This window comes from Gopherus evgoodei, chromosome 9, assembly GCF_007399415.2.
Source record: "Gopherus evgoodei ecotype Sinaloan lineage chromosome 9, rGopEvg1_v1.p, whole genome shotgun sequence".
Lineage (NCBI taxonomy): Eukaryota > Metazoa > Chordata > Testudines > Testudinidae > Gopherus > Gopherus evgoodei.
The window spans coordinates 19,868,822-19,884,033 of NC_044330.1; the positions used below are offsets into that span (position 1 = coordinate 19,868,822).

Below are 15,212 nucleotides of genomic sequence, written 5' to 3' on the forward strand. Positions count from 1 at the left end.
CTGCTGCGGCTACCGTGCTCATAGAGTGATTGAACCCCAGGGTGGCTATATGGTGTTTACACTGCCACCTTTCATGGGCCATTTGCCAAGAAAGAGAGTTTTAAACTGTCACTGGGTCCGCTGGGTGGTGCCTGGGCAGTGCTGCAAGGTGGATGTGCCCATCCTGGCTCCTTAGTCTTGCTCTAATTTGCTGCATCTGTGGGAGCCCTGTGTGCGTGGCATAACTACTCCCTCCATGCAGGTTTTACAGCATTAAAGGGCCTGCAGACTGATTTATGACAATGAAACCAGCATATTCCAGGACTGAAGCAAGCTCATCCTTTTTTTTTTTTTTACTTGTATGCCTTTTAAAAATCTGCACCTATGATGTTCAAGTAAAGTTTTTGTTTTGTTTTTGGTTTTTTCCTCTCTAGAGTACCCTTAATGCAGTAAGAATGACCTTCGCATTCTCCTCCCCTAATAGTTCACAATTAGAGGAAAAATCAGAAAACAGAATAGTTTAAGACTGTAGAAAGTGTGTGCATATTCTGCCTCCATCCGCTACTGTTATTAAAGAGTAAAAAACAAAATAATTGTCTAACTGTAGACTGTATTAGCTAAGGAATATATTGTTGAAAGCTGCAAAACAAGATAAGTGGGAAAACAAAAAAATAGAAACAGTACTTATGTTCTAGTTAGAGCTTCAGGTCTAGTAGAGTTGAACTATTTATATGACATATATCTAATGGATTAAAGTCTCCTTTTTAAAAACAGTGTGCTTTATCTTGCAGCAGCACACCTTTCAATAGGCCTTTTAAAGCCTTTGAAAATGCAGATTCAGGTTCATCATGTTGCTTCCATTCTTACCCAATTTGCCAACGTATAGCTCAGTACATTTAATAAAGATTAAAAGTGCTCCCTGACATCACTCATTAGTGCTCTTTTTGCTTTTTTGAAAGTCCTGAGTGCTGCTCTGCAGGAAAGAAGGATAATAAATTATATACAGCACAATGTGTCATACATTCAGTGGAGTTTATATTAAACTCCCCTCCTCCCCAGCCTCCCATTCCCCCACCAAGTTTTTCAAGCCCTCCTTCTAAGTCCACAGTGACACCTACTGTTATTTAATACCACTTTGTCCTTAGGAGTGAAACGCACTGCAGTTTAGGGAGAAAAAGTGTTTACATTACATAGTCTCAGAAAGATCTTTTCAGCTAGGAATAGTTCTTTATGTAGACTTTGATTCATATGTTCAATTATTGATGCTACTACCACACAGCTAATAAGAATTTACAATAAAAGTATAATATAAAAAAATAGGAAACATGCATATTAGTCCATATGTAAATATTGCCAATTATCTCAACTATTTTATTACTTCAAATAAAAAACAAATGCTAGGCTTAAGTCAGGGAAATATCTGCAAAAGGTGAGGGTGTTGAAAAATCATTTAATATTACTCTTTGGCAAAGAACTTTTCAACCAAATTTCAAGTTGTGGCCAGTTAATAATAGTAATTTACAGCTCCCTCCAAAAAGAGAGTTGTCAATGGAAATGTTCACAGAATCAGAAATATAGCCATTCTCTCAGGTTCTAAAACAATAAAATACTACCAATATCATTGTAAGTGGCTGTGAAATAGGTGCTTTTATTAATAATTGTGGTTTTAATGCAAAAGCTGGATATGACCAGAGGTTATAATAATTATAATTTAAATGTAATAAATTCAATGATGAATCAGTTCCTCTCACTCTCTTGTGAAGGTCACTGCAATCACTTCCATCATCTAGGGCCAAACTTTCCAACTGGCAGCTGAAAAGTGTATGCCTCCCAAATGCATATACATGTGTAAAAAGGAACTTGCATGTGCAAATCAGGTAGTCAAGCATGCCTTATTTAGGATTTTCAGGAAATGCTAACGTACCTTGGAGGATCAGGTCCATAATGTGCTTTTAAAATTAAATAAATGAATAATTAAAAACAAGGTGAAAAGGGACATTAGAGAATTCTGCAGTTGAGTAACAGTTTCTTTCCATTTTTAGAGGCAAGATCCTGTTTCCTTTGATGAACAATTTGAAAATATTTCCAGAAATGTACTCAATACAAGATACACACTGTTACCCTATCTCTACACTTTAATGTATGAAGCCCATGTTCATGGTAGCACTGTAGTGCGGCCTGTCCTCCATGAGTAAGTATGACAGGTTCTATCAGTTTGACAACAATTTGTTTTTTAACTTGAACTCATGAGTTTTCCTGAAATTAGCTTTTTTCTTTTCTAGAGGGCAATCTGGTGGCATGTAACTCCACATCTTCAGGAGTAGCTTGAAGGTGCTAGGTTCCCTCTCAGTTCCTATTGAAGGTGTCAGCAACTCATAGGATTGGGTCCATTTCTTGCTTTTACAATCCTCCCTAGACTCTAGTCTAGCTCATTGACTGTTATCTATTCCTCTTCCTACCCCTTGTCATCTATAGTGATTTCCCTCTCTCTCTCTTCATACCATCTCACAACCAGTTGCTACTATAACTCTGCTACTGGCAGAGTCCTCTTATACATATCTCCTACCACTTTTAATAGTTTTCCTGTTCCTTTCCTTCTCATGGACGCTCTTAATTCAAATCCTAGCTCTGTGAGTCAGGCAAGAACCCATTATCTGGCTCTATGCAAAACTCTACATTTATATCTCTATGTAACATGTGTCTCAGTTTTAGGGGTCAGTCTTTACTGAGTTGATGGGAGTTCTGTCTGCTTTAGAGGGTGGACAAATGTAGTCCAAAATGTCTCAAAATGGTTAGTGATTTTGGATACCTCAGTTTTGGATGCTTAGCTTGAGAAACCTTAAAAGTGCCTGGTTTGCAAAGGGTGGGTGCTCAGCCTTTTCTGAAAATCAGGGTCCTTTAAGGTATCTCAAGTTAGCTATCTGAACACTTAGGTCTGGTGTCTACAACCAAATTTACACCGGTTTAACAAAAGGTGTGATTTTTAAACTGATTTTGCTTATCTTGTGCAATTGTCTGTGTGGACAATCTTATATTGATTAAAATCTGTAGCATTCACCTTTTAAGTTTGCAGGTGCAGACTAACTCAATATGACATAAGGGTGACCACACAGAGATTTGCCTGGTTTAACTAAATCCTTTTAAGAACAGATTTAGGTTAAAATGTGTGCAGTCATGTCACTGTGCTCTCCTGAAAATCATGGCCATGATTATTAAAAATGATCAAACTGAAAATCATGAAATTCACCATTGGCAGGATGATTGTACTAGAAGCTGGTTAATTGTTCTTTTATCTCTGATACTACTATTGTTCTTGTTGCATTTGTTCTGAAAACACAATAGAGAAAAATTAAAAACAAAATAAAGATCACATTTTATATTTTAAGTTATCAATCGTTTATAAAGGGTTTATAGCTGTTATAATATGATACAGATCTGAGTTATATATCGTATCGTTTGTTATATGCACATCAGTAGAAGGTTTATGATTCTAAACAACCTATTGACCTATTGGACTCTGAATTATGTAATTATTGCAGTGTAATTATGTTTAAAATATAGGGCTCCCCTTGAGTTTTCAGATGTGAGTACATTATGATTTTTTGGAGGGTGGGGAAAAATAAGGAGATTGATCATTTTGTAGCTTTCAGCCTTCACTGACAGTAATATACTCTCTCCTTAATATTGGATTTTCAGCATCTATCAGAATAGATGACTGAAGTTATCCATTCCCTTGCTTCAGCATTAATTTATGTCAAACATTTTATTATATTTCTGTGGAATCATCACAATGAGGAAATTGAGTCACTGTTTCTCCTGTTACAAACCTTTCAATCCCAGCATTAAAAAAAAATACATTATAGGAATCATTTCCAGGTTTAGCAATAGATTTCACTGGTTTGCTTCAGTATTTGTAGATCCTTGGTTCTTACTGTTTCTTTGACCTCAAGATAAATGAATGTTTTCATTGGTGTTGTTTAGAGATGGTAAACTAGACTGAATACAATAAGAACTGACCTAAATTTTGTTTTCAAAATCAAACTGCATCCCAACTTCGTAAAGGTTTAAAAATATTAGTGCTAGACTGTGACCACGTTATTCCCTTTGATGAGTATAACTCACTTGAGTAACTCATTGATTTCAGTGTGGCAATTTATGTAAGCAGCTGTACAACAACGTGAGAAAGAGATTCTCAGTCTAGCCCTTAGATAATGTTACTATTATTGTGTTAATTAATAAGGACCTAAAAAATAAAATGACTAGAAACAGACCCTTTTAGTTTCAAGATCTAAACTACAACTTATATGAATAGTGATACCTTACACTTCTATAATGTCTTTCATCGGAGGATCTCTGTAAACCCTTGGCATACATGAATTAGGAAAAGTAAATTAAATGTTTAAAATTGGTCCACTTTTAATAATCTGAGTTATTAAAAGAACTAACATAAATAAGGCTGTGTGTGTGTGTGTGTATGATGGAGATAGATAAAAATTTTAATCACCCAGTGTGTTTTAAGAAGGAAACTCTTTTGAAAAGATTGATACATATATATGGTAATGATTTTACTGCTTTAAGGTTTGTGGAAGACAAGCAAACTTGGGATGTATACAAACAATTTCTGTGGGGACCTGCACTGCTCATTAGCCCTGTACTGGAGGTAAGAATTTAGGTATTTGATTATATATGAGAGTACTTTTAGATATCCTTAGAAGATAACATGTATGTGTTTCAATTCCAGAATGCTACATTAGTGTTGGCTTATATACCCAATGCACGCTGGTATGATTATTACACGGTAAGTAACACAAATGTTTTCTATTGACCTTCTAACTAATAGTTAGAACTATTAGCAGAATAATCTGCCAAAGGTGGTGGTGGAATTCCTCACTTTTTTGTGTTTTAAATACAACTTTACACTATACTTTGTTCATATTTTTCATGCAAACTACATCCCTAAGTATTTTTTTATAGACTTAAGTAGTACAAGCAAGTGAGAGAATTAAATGGAAGAAAAACATCTAGCCAATGACAAAGAGAGGAGTATGAAGGCTGTGAAAGTTGGCAAGAGATATAGACTTTAATATCATCAGCAGAATTATAGAAGCACATAGTTGTGAGATGGTGTGAAATGATAGAGAGGAGGCCACAGAGAGCTGAAGAGGAGCAGGAAGGGGAATATATATTAACAAGGTGGTTGAGATAGGATATAGAGGCTTTTAAAACTAAGGTTTTGTTGGGAAATGATATCCTTTTGGAAATGAAGCTCTAGACCTTGAATCCAATCCAGTGAGCCACTGAGCATCAATTAGAATTAAGGGTACTTGTCACGTCAACCTGCCCCTGAAGATGTCAAGATAGGAGTGGGGATTACAAGCCACCAGGTTCCCCCATAGAGAGATAAAGGAACTTGTGTGAGAGTTAGGAAGGGTCTGGTCTGACCTGAATTTTCTCTCAAATTCTTCCAAACTATTCACCCAGGTTTGCAAACCTGGTCAAAAAGTTCACACTAATATGGTGTGTTAGCTTAGTGTAACCTAACTTTGTTACAAAATTTTCACCCAGTGCCTACTTATGAGTGAGCTAAAAGCTCAGGGTGTTTGAAAATCACAAACATGTTACATTCTCAAACACCTTTAGCCCCAAAACACTTCTATTCATTTTTAATCCCTGAAATATTCTATCTGAAGTCTTTGGCTAGAGAGCAAAAGTTGGGCAGCTTTAGCTGCATCTACCTTCTGCAGAGGCAGGGAAAAGAGTGGGAAGAAAGAAGCTGGAGAGAGAAAGAGGCAGAAAAAAAGGCACCAAAATTATAATTACCTTGTGGTTTAGCTCCTTGATCTGTGCCCCATTGTTGCACCCAAAGTCCACAATTTTCATGTTCTTCAAAATATGGAATAAAATTTTGAAAACAACAGCCCTATTTATACATTTAAATCAGTATTTCTGTGGCAAAAAGTAATTAACGTATTTAGGATCTCCTTCCTTGTTCATTTACATTAGTATGAATTAGAAGTAACTTGTTTGAAATCAATTATTTTCATTTATAGGAGGAATATATTGGTTTCAAGGGACAGTTCTACAACCTATCAGCTCCTCTTGAACATATCAACCTTCATATCCGTGGAGGTTACATTATCCCATGGCAGGACCCTGCTAATAATACCTTTTACAGGTACTATGAAATTAACTGGAAAATTTAAAACTGGTTTCTTTTATTTTTAATGGGAACTCTCTGAAAGCTGCTTAGTGGTTTGGAATATTAAAGACCCAGTTAAAATGGCCTAGAGGACAGACTGCAGGTGAGGTATGAGATGAATTCTATTGATCATATGGTTGATGAAAATGAGAGAAACAGAGGGAGAGGGTCAACCTAGTCTAAGGATGTTCCTATATAGCTTAAATAGTTACAACTCTGAGGAAACAGACAAATAGAAATGTGTTTGTTGACTTTTTTTTTTTTTTTCAGCCGACAAAACTCAATGGGACTTACTATTGCTTTAGATGATAATGGGTTCGCTCACGGTCAGCTTTACTGGGATGATGGGAACAGCATCGGTAAGTTTTAATAGTAAATTGAAGTGAGAAGATTTACTTACATCAAGAGTAAAGTTTCCTAAATAGCATATTTTTTTTCTCCTTCTTGGTGTTTCTTATTTTTACAGTTTTAAGTTTTGAATGTATGAAATGTCATTTTTATTAAGTATTTGATGTGCAAACACTTGTAGATACATGTATTTCAGCATATACAACAAATCTGCAAACACTTAAACGTGTGCATAGTACGGATGTATTCAGGGGCGGCTCCAGGCCCCAGCACACCAAGCGCGTGCTTGGGTGGCAAGCCACGGGGGGCGCTCTGCCAGCGCAGAGAGGGCAGCAGGCAGGTTGCCTTTGGCTGCTTGCCTGCGGAGGGTCCGCTGGTCCCACGGCTTCGGAGGACCTCCCGCAGACGTGCCTGCCTAGGGTCTGTCGAAGCCACGGGACCAGCAGACACTCTGCAGGCAAGCCGCCAAAGGCAGCCTGCCTGCTGTGCTTGGGGCTGCAAAATGCCTAGAGCCGCCCCTGGGTGTATTCAATGGGACTATACATGTGAATATATGTACCTACGCATGTGTTTGCAGGATCTTAGTCCTAAATAAATAAAATTTACCATGCATATCTGAATACCTGAACCTGCTCAGAGCCCCACTGAAGTCAGGGAACTCCATATGAGCACAGGGGTCCCTCCCATACATATGCTATAAATTTCCGGATCAGGGCCCACAGCTGGAAAGCTCTAAAGAACAGTGCTTGAAAAACAAAAAGTCAAGTTAAAACTGTAGTACAGTACAATAATATTGATTTTGTCTCACTGAAGTCCTATGACATTATTGCTTTCAGAATTCAGATTTTTCATACCTTAACTTATGTCATTAAACTTGGTCTAGCATGTGTAATAAGAGAGATGATGCTTTATCCTCAGACTAAATCTATGGTAAATATAACCATGTGAGTTAAGAATGGAGTGAGAAGTCCGAGTTGATTTTCCTAGCATTAGTAAATTTTAAAATTTATCCATCATATCAAGTGTGTATCTCACACTATCCACAGTAAGTCTCCTCTTAGCGTTCAGTAGCTCTCAGTAGAAGTGCCTGGGGTACTATCAGCGTGCTGTGAGGTGCACTGAAATATGTCAAGCTTTGAGTGACTCGGATTTGGAACTATTTGCTAAGTTCATAGAGTTTAATTGTAGCTTAATTAAATTAAACTAGCTTGCAAGGTGCACTTCAGCCATCTCTCAGTGATCTATTTTTCAGAAATCAGGAAACTGTGCTAGGTGTGGTTATCAGCATTATCGTTTGGTAGTTTAGATACCCAATCTGAGGCTTATAGAGAAAATAGACACTGATGTTTTCCTATCCATCACGGTAATGTGTAAATTGATACTGAATAAAGTAGGAGGTGGGGAATTTCTGGCATGCCTTGTGGGAGGCTTACAAACCCTTAAATCTCTGTTTGAAGGATTAGGAGCACTCCTTCCCTGACATTTGGGAGATGGCTGAGAAACAGGAGCCCATGTACTGATTCTCAGAGAGTTGTTTGCTTTACCTTTGATTTGAGGTCTTCATGTCCACAGCATGAGACTTACCAAAGGGAACATTAAAGCTCATATGCAATAGTCTTTTACAAAATACAGGGAGAAATAAGAAGCTCAGACTGAAGCCCAGTCAAATATTAGTTTACTGACCCTGACCTTGTATGTACTAAACTACTTTCCCTTTGTCAAACGGAGTGGATAGAAATTTGGAGCTTTCATTACATAACTTTGCCCCACACAAGTATGGAATAAATAGTCTTCCTCGCAACTTACTCTTCTTATTGCTGGCCCTCAAATGGGTTCTTCCTTTCAGTGCCCATCCTTCATACAGAATCTTCTCCTGGCCCCTGATAGCCTTTTCTCCAGCACTTGCTTTGTTCCTTATTGAGTCACAGCTCGGTGTGATCCCTTCCAATCACCAGGCCCCGATCCAAAGGATCCAAGAATCCTCTTCAGGTCTTAATCCAAGAAAGTACCAGAAGCATGTGTGTCCCTTTAACTACATGAGTAGTCCCATTGAAGTCAGTGGAACCACCCAGGTGCTTAATCCAGCTTCAGTCTGCCCTCACCCTTACGGCTAATAATTATGGCTAAGATTTTGTCACAGATATTTTTAGTAAAAGTTACAGACAGGTCATGGGCAAAACAGAAAAAATCATGGAAGCTGTGACTTGTTTGTAACTTTTACTAAAATATCCCTGACAAAATGGGGATCTGCAGATCCGCACAGTACTTCAAGTGGGGCAGCTGCAGGGATTAGGAGCTGCCTGTAGCAGCTGGGGACTGCAGGATACCCCTGCTGCCTACAGCTCCAGGCATCCCCTGCGGGGGCTGGGAGCTTGGGGTTCCCCACCACCCATTGCAGCCAGGAGCTTGAGTTCTCCTGCAATAGCCCGGAGCTGCCTGCCACCCTGTGCAGCCACAGAAGCCGGGAGCTTGGGGGTTCCCCGCTGCCACCCGCCAGGAGCAGGGGAGGGGTGGTGGTGTCCCCACTGTCCTAGTGGCAGGGAGATGGGGGGTTCCTCTGCCGCCTGTGGCAGCAGGGAGGGGGACACCAGAGGTGGTGGGGATACCCCACAGCTTCCTGCCCCAGTGGGTGGCAGGGGACCCTGCAGCTCCCGATCACCACAAGCTGAAGTCACAGATTCCATGACTTCCACGACCTCCATGACTAAATCACAATCTTACTACTAATAATTTACCCATTTGTAACCTGGGACAGAATAAAACAAACAAATTGAATTTCATTTGGCACAGATGATATTTAAAAATTGTCAAACTATGTTTTGAACATTTGTACCACTTTTTTGTTGTTGTTGTTAAGTTATTTACAAACAGAAAACTTTTAGAGATTTTTCTCTCACTTCTACAACATATGTTTCTATTGAGGATTCTAAGTGTGTTTATTATGGAAACAGTGGCATGTTTTATATATTAACACTAGAATGGTATTTAGAATATATTTTTTTAAATGGTCAGGAATATTGACCAAAATAAAATTATAGTGGGTTACATTTTACTCTACTGCTTTCTCGTTACAGATGCATATGAACAGGGTGCTTATCTGTTAGAAACATTTAATGCAAGTCAGGTGGGTACTGGTTCTTGTGTTATGTGTAGGGGTTATTAACATTTCCTTATTGATTTTCTCCACACTGTTCATGATTTTATAAACCTCTGTCATATTCCCCTCCTCCCCACCGCCACACACCGTTAGTCATCTCTTTTCCAAGCTGAACAGCCCCAATCTTTTTAATCTCTCCTTTTATGCACGCTGTTCCACACCCTTCATCATTTTTGTTGCCCATCTCTGTACCTTTTCCAATTCTAATATATCTTTTTATGCAGTGTTCAAGGTGTGGGTGTTCCATGGATTTACACAGTGTTATTATGATATTTATTGTTTCATTATCTATCCCTTTCCTAATTGTTCCTAACATTAGGTTTGGTGTTCATAAGTTAGTGTTCAAAAAACTCAGATGTAAACATGGGGTAATTTCCTTAACTCTCAGTGTTACAACACAGATCTTTATCTTTTTACTTCAGTGGTTCTGGGTGTTATCACATCTGCAGTTCTGGTTTGAGCCCACCACTAAATATAAGATAGAACAGTGGTTCTCAAACTAGGGCTGCCTCTTGTTCAGGGAAAGCCCCTGGAGGGCCATGCCGGTTATTTACCTGCCATGTCTGCAGGTTTGGCCGATCACTGCTCCAGCTGGCCGTGGTTTGCTGCTCCAGGCCAATGGGAGCTGCTGGAAGGGTGGCTAGCACATCCCTCTGCCCGTGCCACTTCCTGCAGCCCCCATTGGCCTGGAGCGGCGAACCACGGCCAATGGGAGCTGCGATCGGCCAAACCTGTGGACGCGGCAAGCAGGAGCGGCACCAGGGTTTTTGGTGCCCTAGGCAGGGGTCCTTTTGCACTCCCGGTCGTTGGCGGCAATTCTGCGGCGGAGGGGTCCTTCCGCGCTCCTGGTCTTCGGGGCATTTCAGCGGTGGGTCCCAGAGCGAGTGAAGGACCCACCGCAGAATTGCCACCGAAGACCTGGAGCGTGGAAGGACCCCCCCGCCGCTGAATTGCCGCCAAGGGCCGCAAAATGCTGCCCTCCCAAATCCTGGTGCCCTAGGCGACTGCCTAGGTCGCCTAAATGGAAGCACCAGCCCTGGCGGCAAGTAAACAAACCAGCCCGGCCCTCCAGGAGTTTTCCCTAAACAAGCGTCAGCGCTAGTTTGAGAATCACTGTTCTACTTGATATTTACTTGTAGGCTCAAACCAGAACTGCAGATGTGATTACAATCAGACTTTCAAAAAGAAACATTGGTTCACAATCCAAACCCACATCGTGGTTAATAATTTCATAGCTGGTCTTACTCTACAGTGAGCTATATCAAAATCCAGGTTCTGAACACTTGTAGTTTCCGGGGTGGTGGTGGTGGTGGTGTAGAAATCGGAGTGAGATATGCTGTTGTATTGAGATTGTCTGTAATTGCATTTAACATGCTATATTTTATATGAATAAATTGTAATAAATACATATTTAAGAAGTATTGTGAAGATATTTTAAATATTCTGTTTGATAATGAAACTATATTTCATAAAATTTATTTGTAAAACTTAAGCATTTACATATGCAGAAATCAAAGTAACATGAGGCTAATAGTATCATTTTGTCAGCTGCACTTCTGCTGTCATTTTACCAGTCTATTTAAATGAGCACATTATAGCTCATCATCTCCTGCATATTTTTAAAAACAACATGCCATTAAACACACACACTTCTACAAATTTCCTGTGATATACAGAAAAGCAACATGTATTATAAAGAAACTCATCCAACTTGAAATGTAGTCACATTAAAAAAAAAGAAGTTCTAGGTGGTTTCCAGTAATACGCTTGCCCCTACATTCATATGCCAGTTTTTATTGTTGGCAGCTGTACGTTGTGGTAGTTCATAATGCGGGGCAGGGGGGCGGAGGAATCTTATGGAATCTTTCCTCACATAACCTGAAGGACCAGACAAAATTGCTAACCCTGCATTTCCAGAGTACAGAGATGGCTCCTTTCTAGCATCATGTGAGGCACAACTCAACTCGTATGTAGTGGAGAGGGGATGTGTAGGTACATGGTTCAGACCCCCTCCACACTGGTTTGCAGGGCTCAATCAGCCCTGATGCAGGGATAGTGATCTGTACACATTCCCTCTGAGACGAGGGAGTTCTTTGTCATCTTGTGCAGTGCTGTAATTGCACAGAGGAGCCCAGGAATTGGCCCACTGATTTCAACAAGAATTTTGCCTGATTAATGGCTGCATGAAAAGTGAATGAGCTATTTACATACAAGTGTCTGTGGCAGAGAAGGAAATGAACCTAGATCTCTTAGATCCCAGTCCAGTATCCTAACTGGGTCATTCTTCCTCCTTGGAAGAAAACAAAGGAGAAGCAAACAGATCTACAGTTACACTGAAATTAATCAAGAACATGAGGTTACTGACCTTTCATGCTCTCCCTCACCTTTGGGTCTGGATTTTACCTGTTCTTCTTCGAGTGATTGCTCACATCCATTCCAGGTAGGTGTGCGCGCCGCGCGTGCACGTTCATCGGAAACTTTTTTACCCTAGCAACTCCAGTGGGCCGGCAGGTCGCCCCCTAGAGTGGCGCCGCCATGGCGCTCTATATATACCCCTGCCGGCCCGCCCGCTCCTCAGTTCCTTCTTACCGCCGTGTCGGTCGTTGGAACTGTGGAGCGCGGCTTAGCTGTCCTCCACGTCCCTAGCTCTCCTAGTTCTCTATCGCTTGTCTATCGTTTATCTCTAGTTCCATATAGTTGTTAATTAGTTTGTTAAGTAGATAGTTTAGTTAAATAGTTGTTAAGTAGTTCTTTGCCGGGGGCTTAGCCCTTCCCGGCACCCGGCGCCAGGCTCATGCCTGTTTCGCCGGGCTTCAAGCAGTGTGCGGCCTGCAAGAAGCCCATGCCTACCAGCGATCCCCACGAAGCGTGCCTGAAGTGCCTCGGGGAATCGCACAGATCTGACAAGTGCCGCATCTGTAAGGCTTTTAAGCCGAGGACAAAAAAGGAGAGGGATCAGAGGCTCCGAACTCTCCTAATGGAGGCGGCACTTGACCCGTCGGCTTCGCAGGCCGTGGTATCGGCACCGGCACCGGATCGCTTCGGCACCGAGAAGACTCCCCGGCACCGACCTTCTCCGGCACCGGAATCAGAGCCAAGGCCGTCGAAGTCTGATACTCCGGCCAGGCAGACCCGGCTTGAGCGCCCGGCCTCGACATCGGCCGCGGCGCCGCCGGCACCGTCAGCACCGTTGACTCCGGGCCCGGCGGGTCCGTTGAGTCCGGTGCCGCCGAGCTCCCCCATGAGATCTGGGGTTGAGATAGTGGTCCCATCCACACCGGAGACCTTCGCCTCGGCTCGGGACCTTATTGCCCTGACTGAGCCCACTCGGCTGCCACCCCCGGTACCTCCGGTGCGGGTTGTGTCCAGAGGCAAGCCCATGCTGTCGGCGCCGCCCAGAGACAGTCGTTCGCCATCCAGGTCCCGACGTCTTGGGCGCTCCAGATCCCGACGCCGCTCGCAGTCCCGGCATCGCTCCCCTCAGCGGTACCGGTCGCACTCGCGGCAACGGTCGGCATCGAGACGGTCGCGGTCAGGCTCCAGTCGGCGACACCGGCACCGCGACTCCAGGAGCAGGTCCCGATGCTACTCGCCGCACCGGTCGACCTCCCGGCACCGAGCTGGTGGTAGGTCCCGGTCGACCTCCCGGCACCGAGCTGGTGGCAGGTCCCGGTCGACCTCCCGGCACCGAGCTGGTGGCAGGTCCCGGTACCGAAGCGGCACCCGGTACCGATCAGGATCCCGGCACCGTGATAGATCCCGGTCCCGATCCCGGTCCCGGCACCGATATGACTCCCGGCACCGGTCCCCGGCACCGAGACGATCCTCCGTGCCGGCCCGCGCAGACCCTTACCATCCGGGGTCGGCCCCGCCGTGGCCCTCGAGACAGCCGTCCTATCTTCCCAGACGGACAGTGGGTATGCGCTGGGCACCGACCGGCAGGCGGCGCTGTTCGGGGATCCGCCGCTGCAAGACCAAGGCCCACAACAGTGGGGATTCTGGACACCCTGGGCATACCATCAGGCCCAGGGCCCCCAGCAGCTCCCTGCTAGGCCGGCGACTGCGGAGCGTAGGGCCCCTGAAGCCTCCTTGTCTCGCCCCCCTCCCTCCCCGGAAGGGGAGGAAGGGTCCAAACAGCAGGACTCCGCTGTGGCTCCGGAGGCAGAGGCGAGGGCTGAGGAAGACCCTCAGTTGGACACTATCGTGCCTGGGGTCTCATCATCCTCCTCCCCGGATGAGGCGGTGGCGGGTACCTCCTCCAACAGTCCCCCCCCGCTGGATCTCAGGGCGCACCAGGACCTCCTCAGGCGATTGGCTCAAAACCTGAGTCTGCAGGCAGAGGAGGTCTCGGAGATAGAGGACCCAATTGTCACCATCCTCTCTTCTGATGCTCCCACCAGGGTCGCCCTGCCCTTCATACGGACCATCCAGGCCAACGCCAATACTATCTGGCAGTCCCCGGCCTCCATCCCTCCGACAGCGAAAGGAGTCGAGAGAAAGTACATGGCCCCTTCTAGGGGCTATGAATATCTACATGTTCACCCGACTCCCGGTTCACTGGTAGTGCAATCGGTGAACGATAGGGAGCGTCACGGCCAGGAGGCTCCGGCCCCCAAGTCCAGAGAGGCCAGGCTGATGGACCTCCTTGGCCGTAAAGTGTATTCAGCTGGGGCGCTGCAGCTCAGGGTCTCTAACCAGCAGGCCCTGCTGAGCAGATACGCCTTTAACTCCTGGGTGGCAGTGGACAAATTTAAGGAGCTGCTGCCACAGGATGCTCGCCAAGAGTTTACGGCCATCTTGGACGAAGGCAAGAAGGTCGCACGCACGGCCTTACAAGCCTCCTTGGACGCTGCGGACTCGGCTGCCCGCACCCTCGCGTCAGGAGTTACGATGCGTCGCATCTCCTGGCTGGAGGTTTCCGGCCTTCCGCCGGAGCTCCAGCACACTATACAGGACCTTCCTTTCGAAGGCCAGGGCCTGTTTTCCGATAAGACAGACCCCAGACTCAAGAGTCTAAAAGACAACCGGGTCATCATGCGGTCCCTCGGGATGCACACCCCCGTGACGCAGCGTAGACCCTTTAGGTCGCAACAACAGCAACAACGTAGGCCGTTTTCCCAGTTCCGCCAGCGGCAGGACCTTTACAGGCGCCGCGGCAGGAACGGCAGGCGCAGGCAGTCTGGGAGCCAAGGGGGGCAGAACCAAGGCTCCTCAAAACCCCCGCCTGGTCCTAAGCCTTCATTTTGAAGGTGCGCCCGAGGGCGCGGTAACAGTTTCCCCTATGGATCCTTTCCCCCCGTTTTCAAACCGCCTTTCGTTTTTCCTCCCGGCGTGGTCCCATATAACATCGGACCGCTGGGTCTTAAGCATGGTGCAGACGGGATACCGCCTGCAGTTTGTTTCGTTTCCTCCTTCTTGCCCTCCTTCCTCGTCCCTCTTCAGGGACCCCTCTCACGAGCAATTCCTTCGGCAGGAGGTGCAGACGCTCCTCAGCAAAGGAGCTATAGAGGCGGTTCCGGAAAACGAGAA

At 44.4% G+C, this 15,212-nt stretch overlaps 1 protein-coding gene across 1 annotated transcript in view; it reads left to right on the plus strand.

The window, feature by feature from the left end:
* The window catches only part of LOC115657624 (maltase-glucoamylase, intestinal-like), a 181,572-nt gene that overhangs the window by 113,474 nt on the left and 52,886 nt on the right, over nt 1–15,212 (plus strand). The window contains exons 41-47 of the mRNA XM_030575679.1: nt 2,022–2,170; nt 4,558–4,639; nt 4,721–4,777; nt 6,030–6,154; nt 6,449–6,537; nt 9,601–9,650; nt 10,870–10,934. Of these exons, the coding sequence (XP_030431539.1) occupies nt 2,022–2,170; nt 4,558–4,639; nt 4,721–4,777; nt 6,030–6,154; nt 6,449–6,537; nt 9,601–9,650; nt 10,870–10,934 (617 nt within the window). The remainder of the gene's footprint in view (nt 1–2,021; nt 2,171–4,557; nt 4,640–4,720; nt 4,778–6,029; nt 6,155–6,448; nt 6,538–9,600; nt 9,651–10,869; nt 10,935–15,212) is intronic.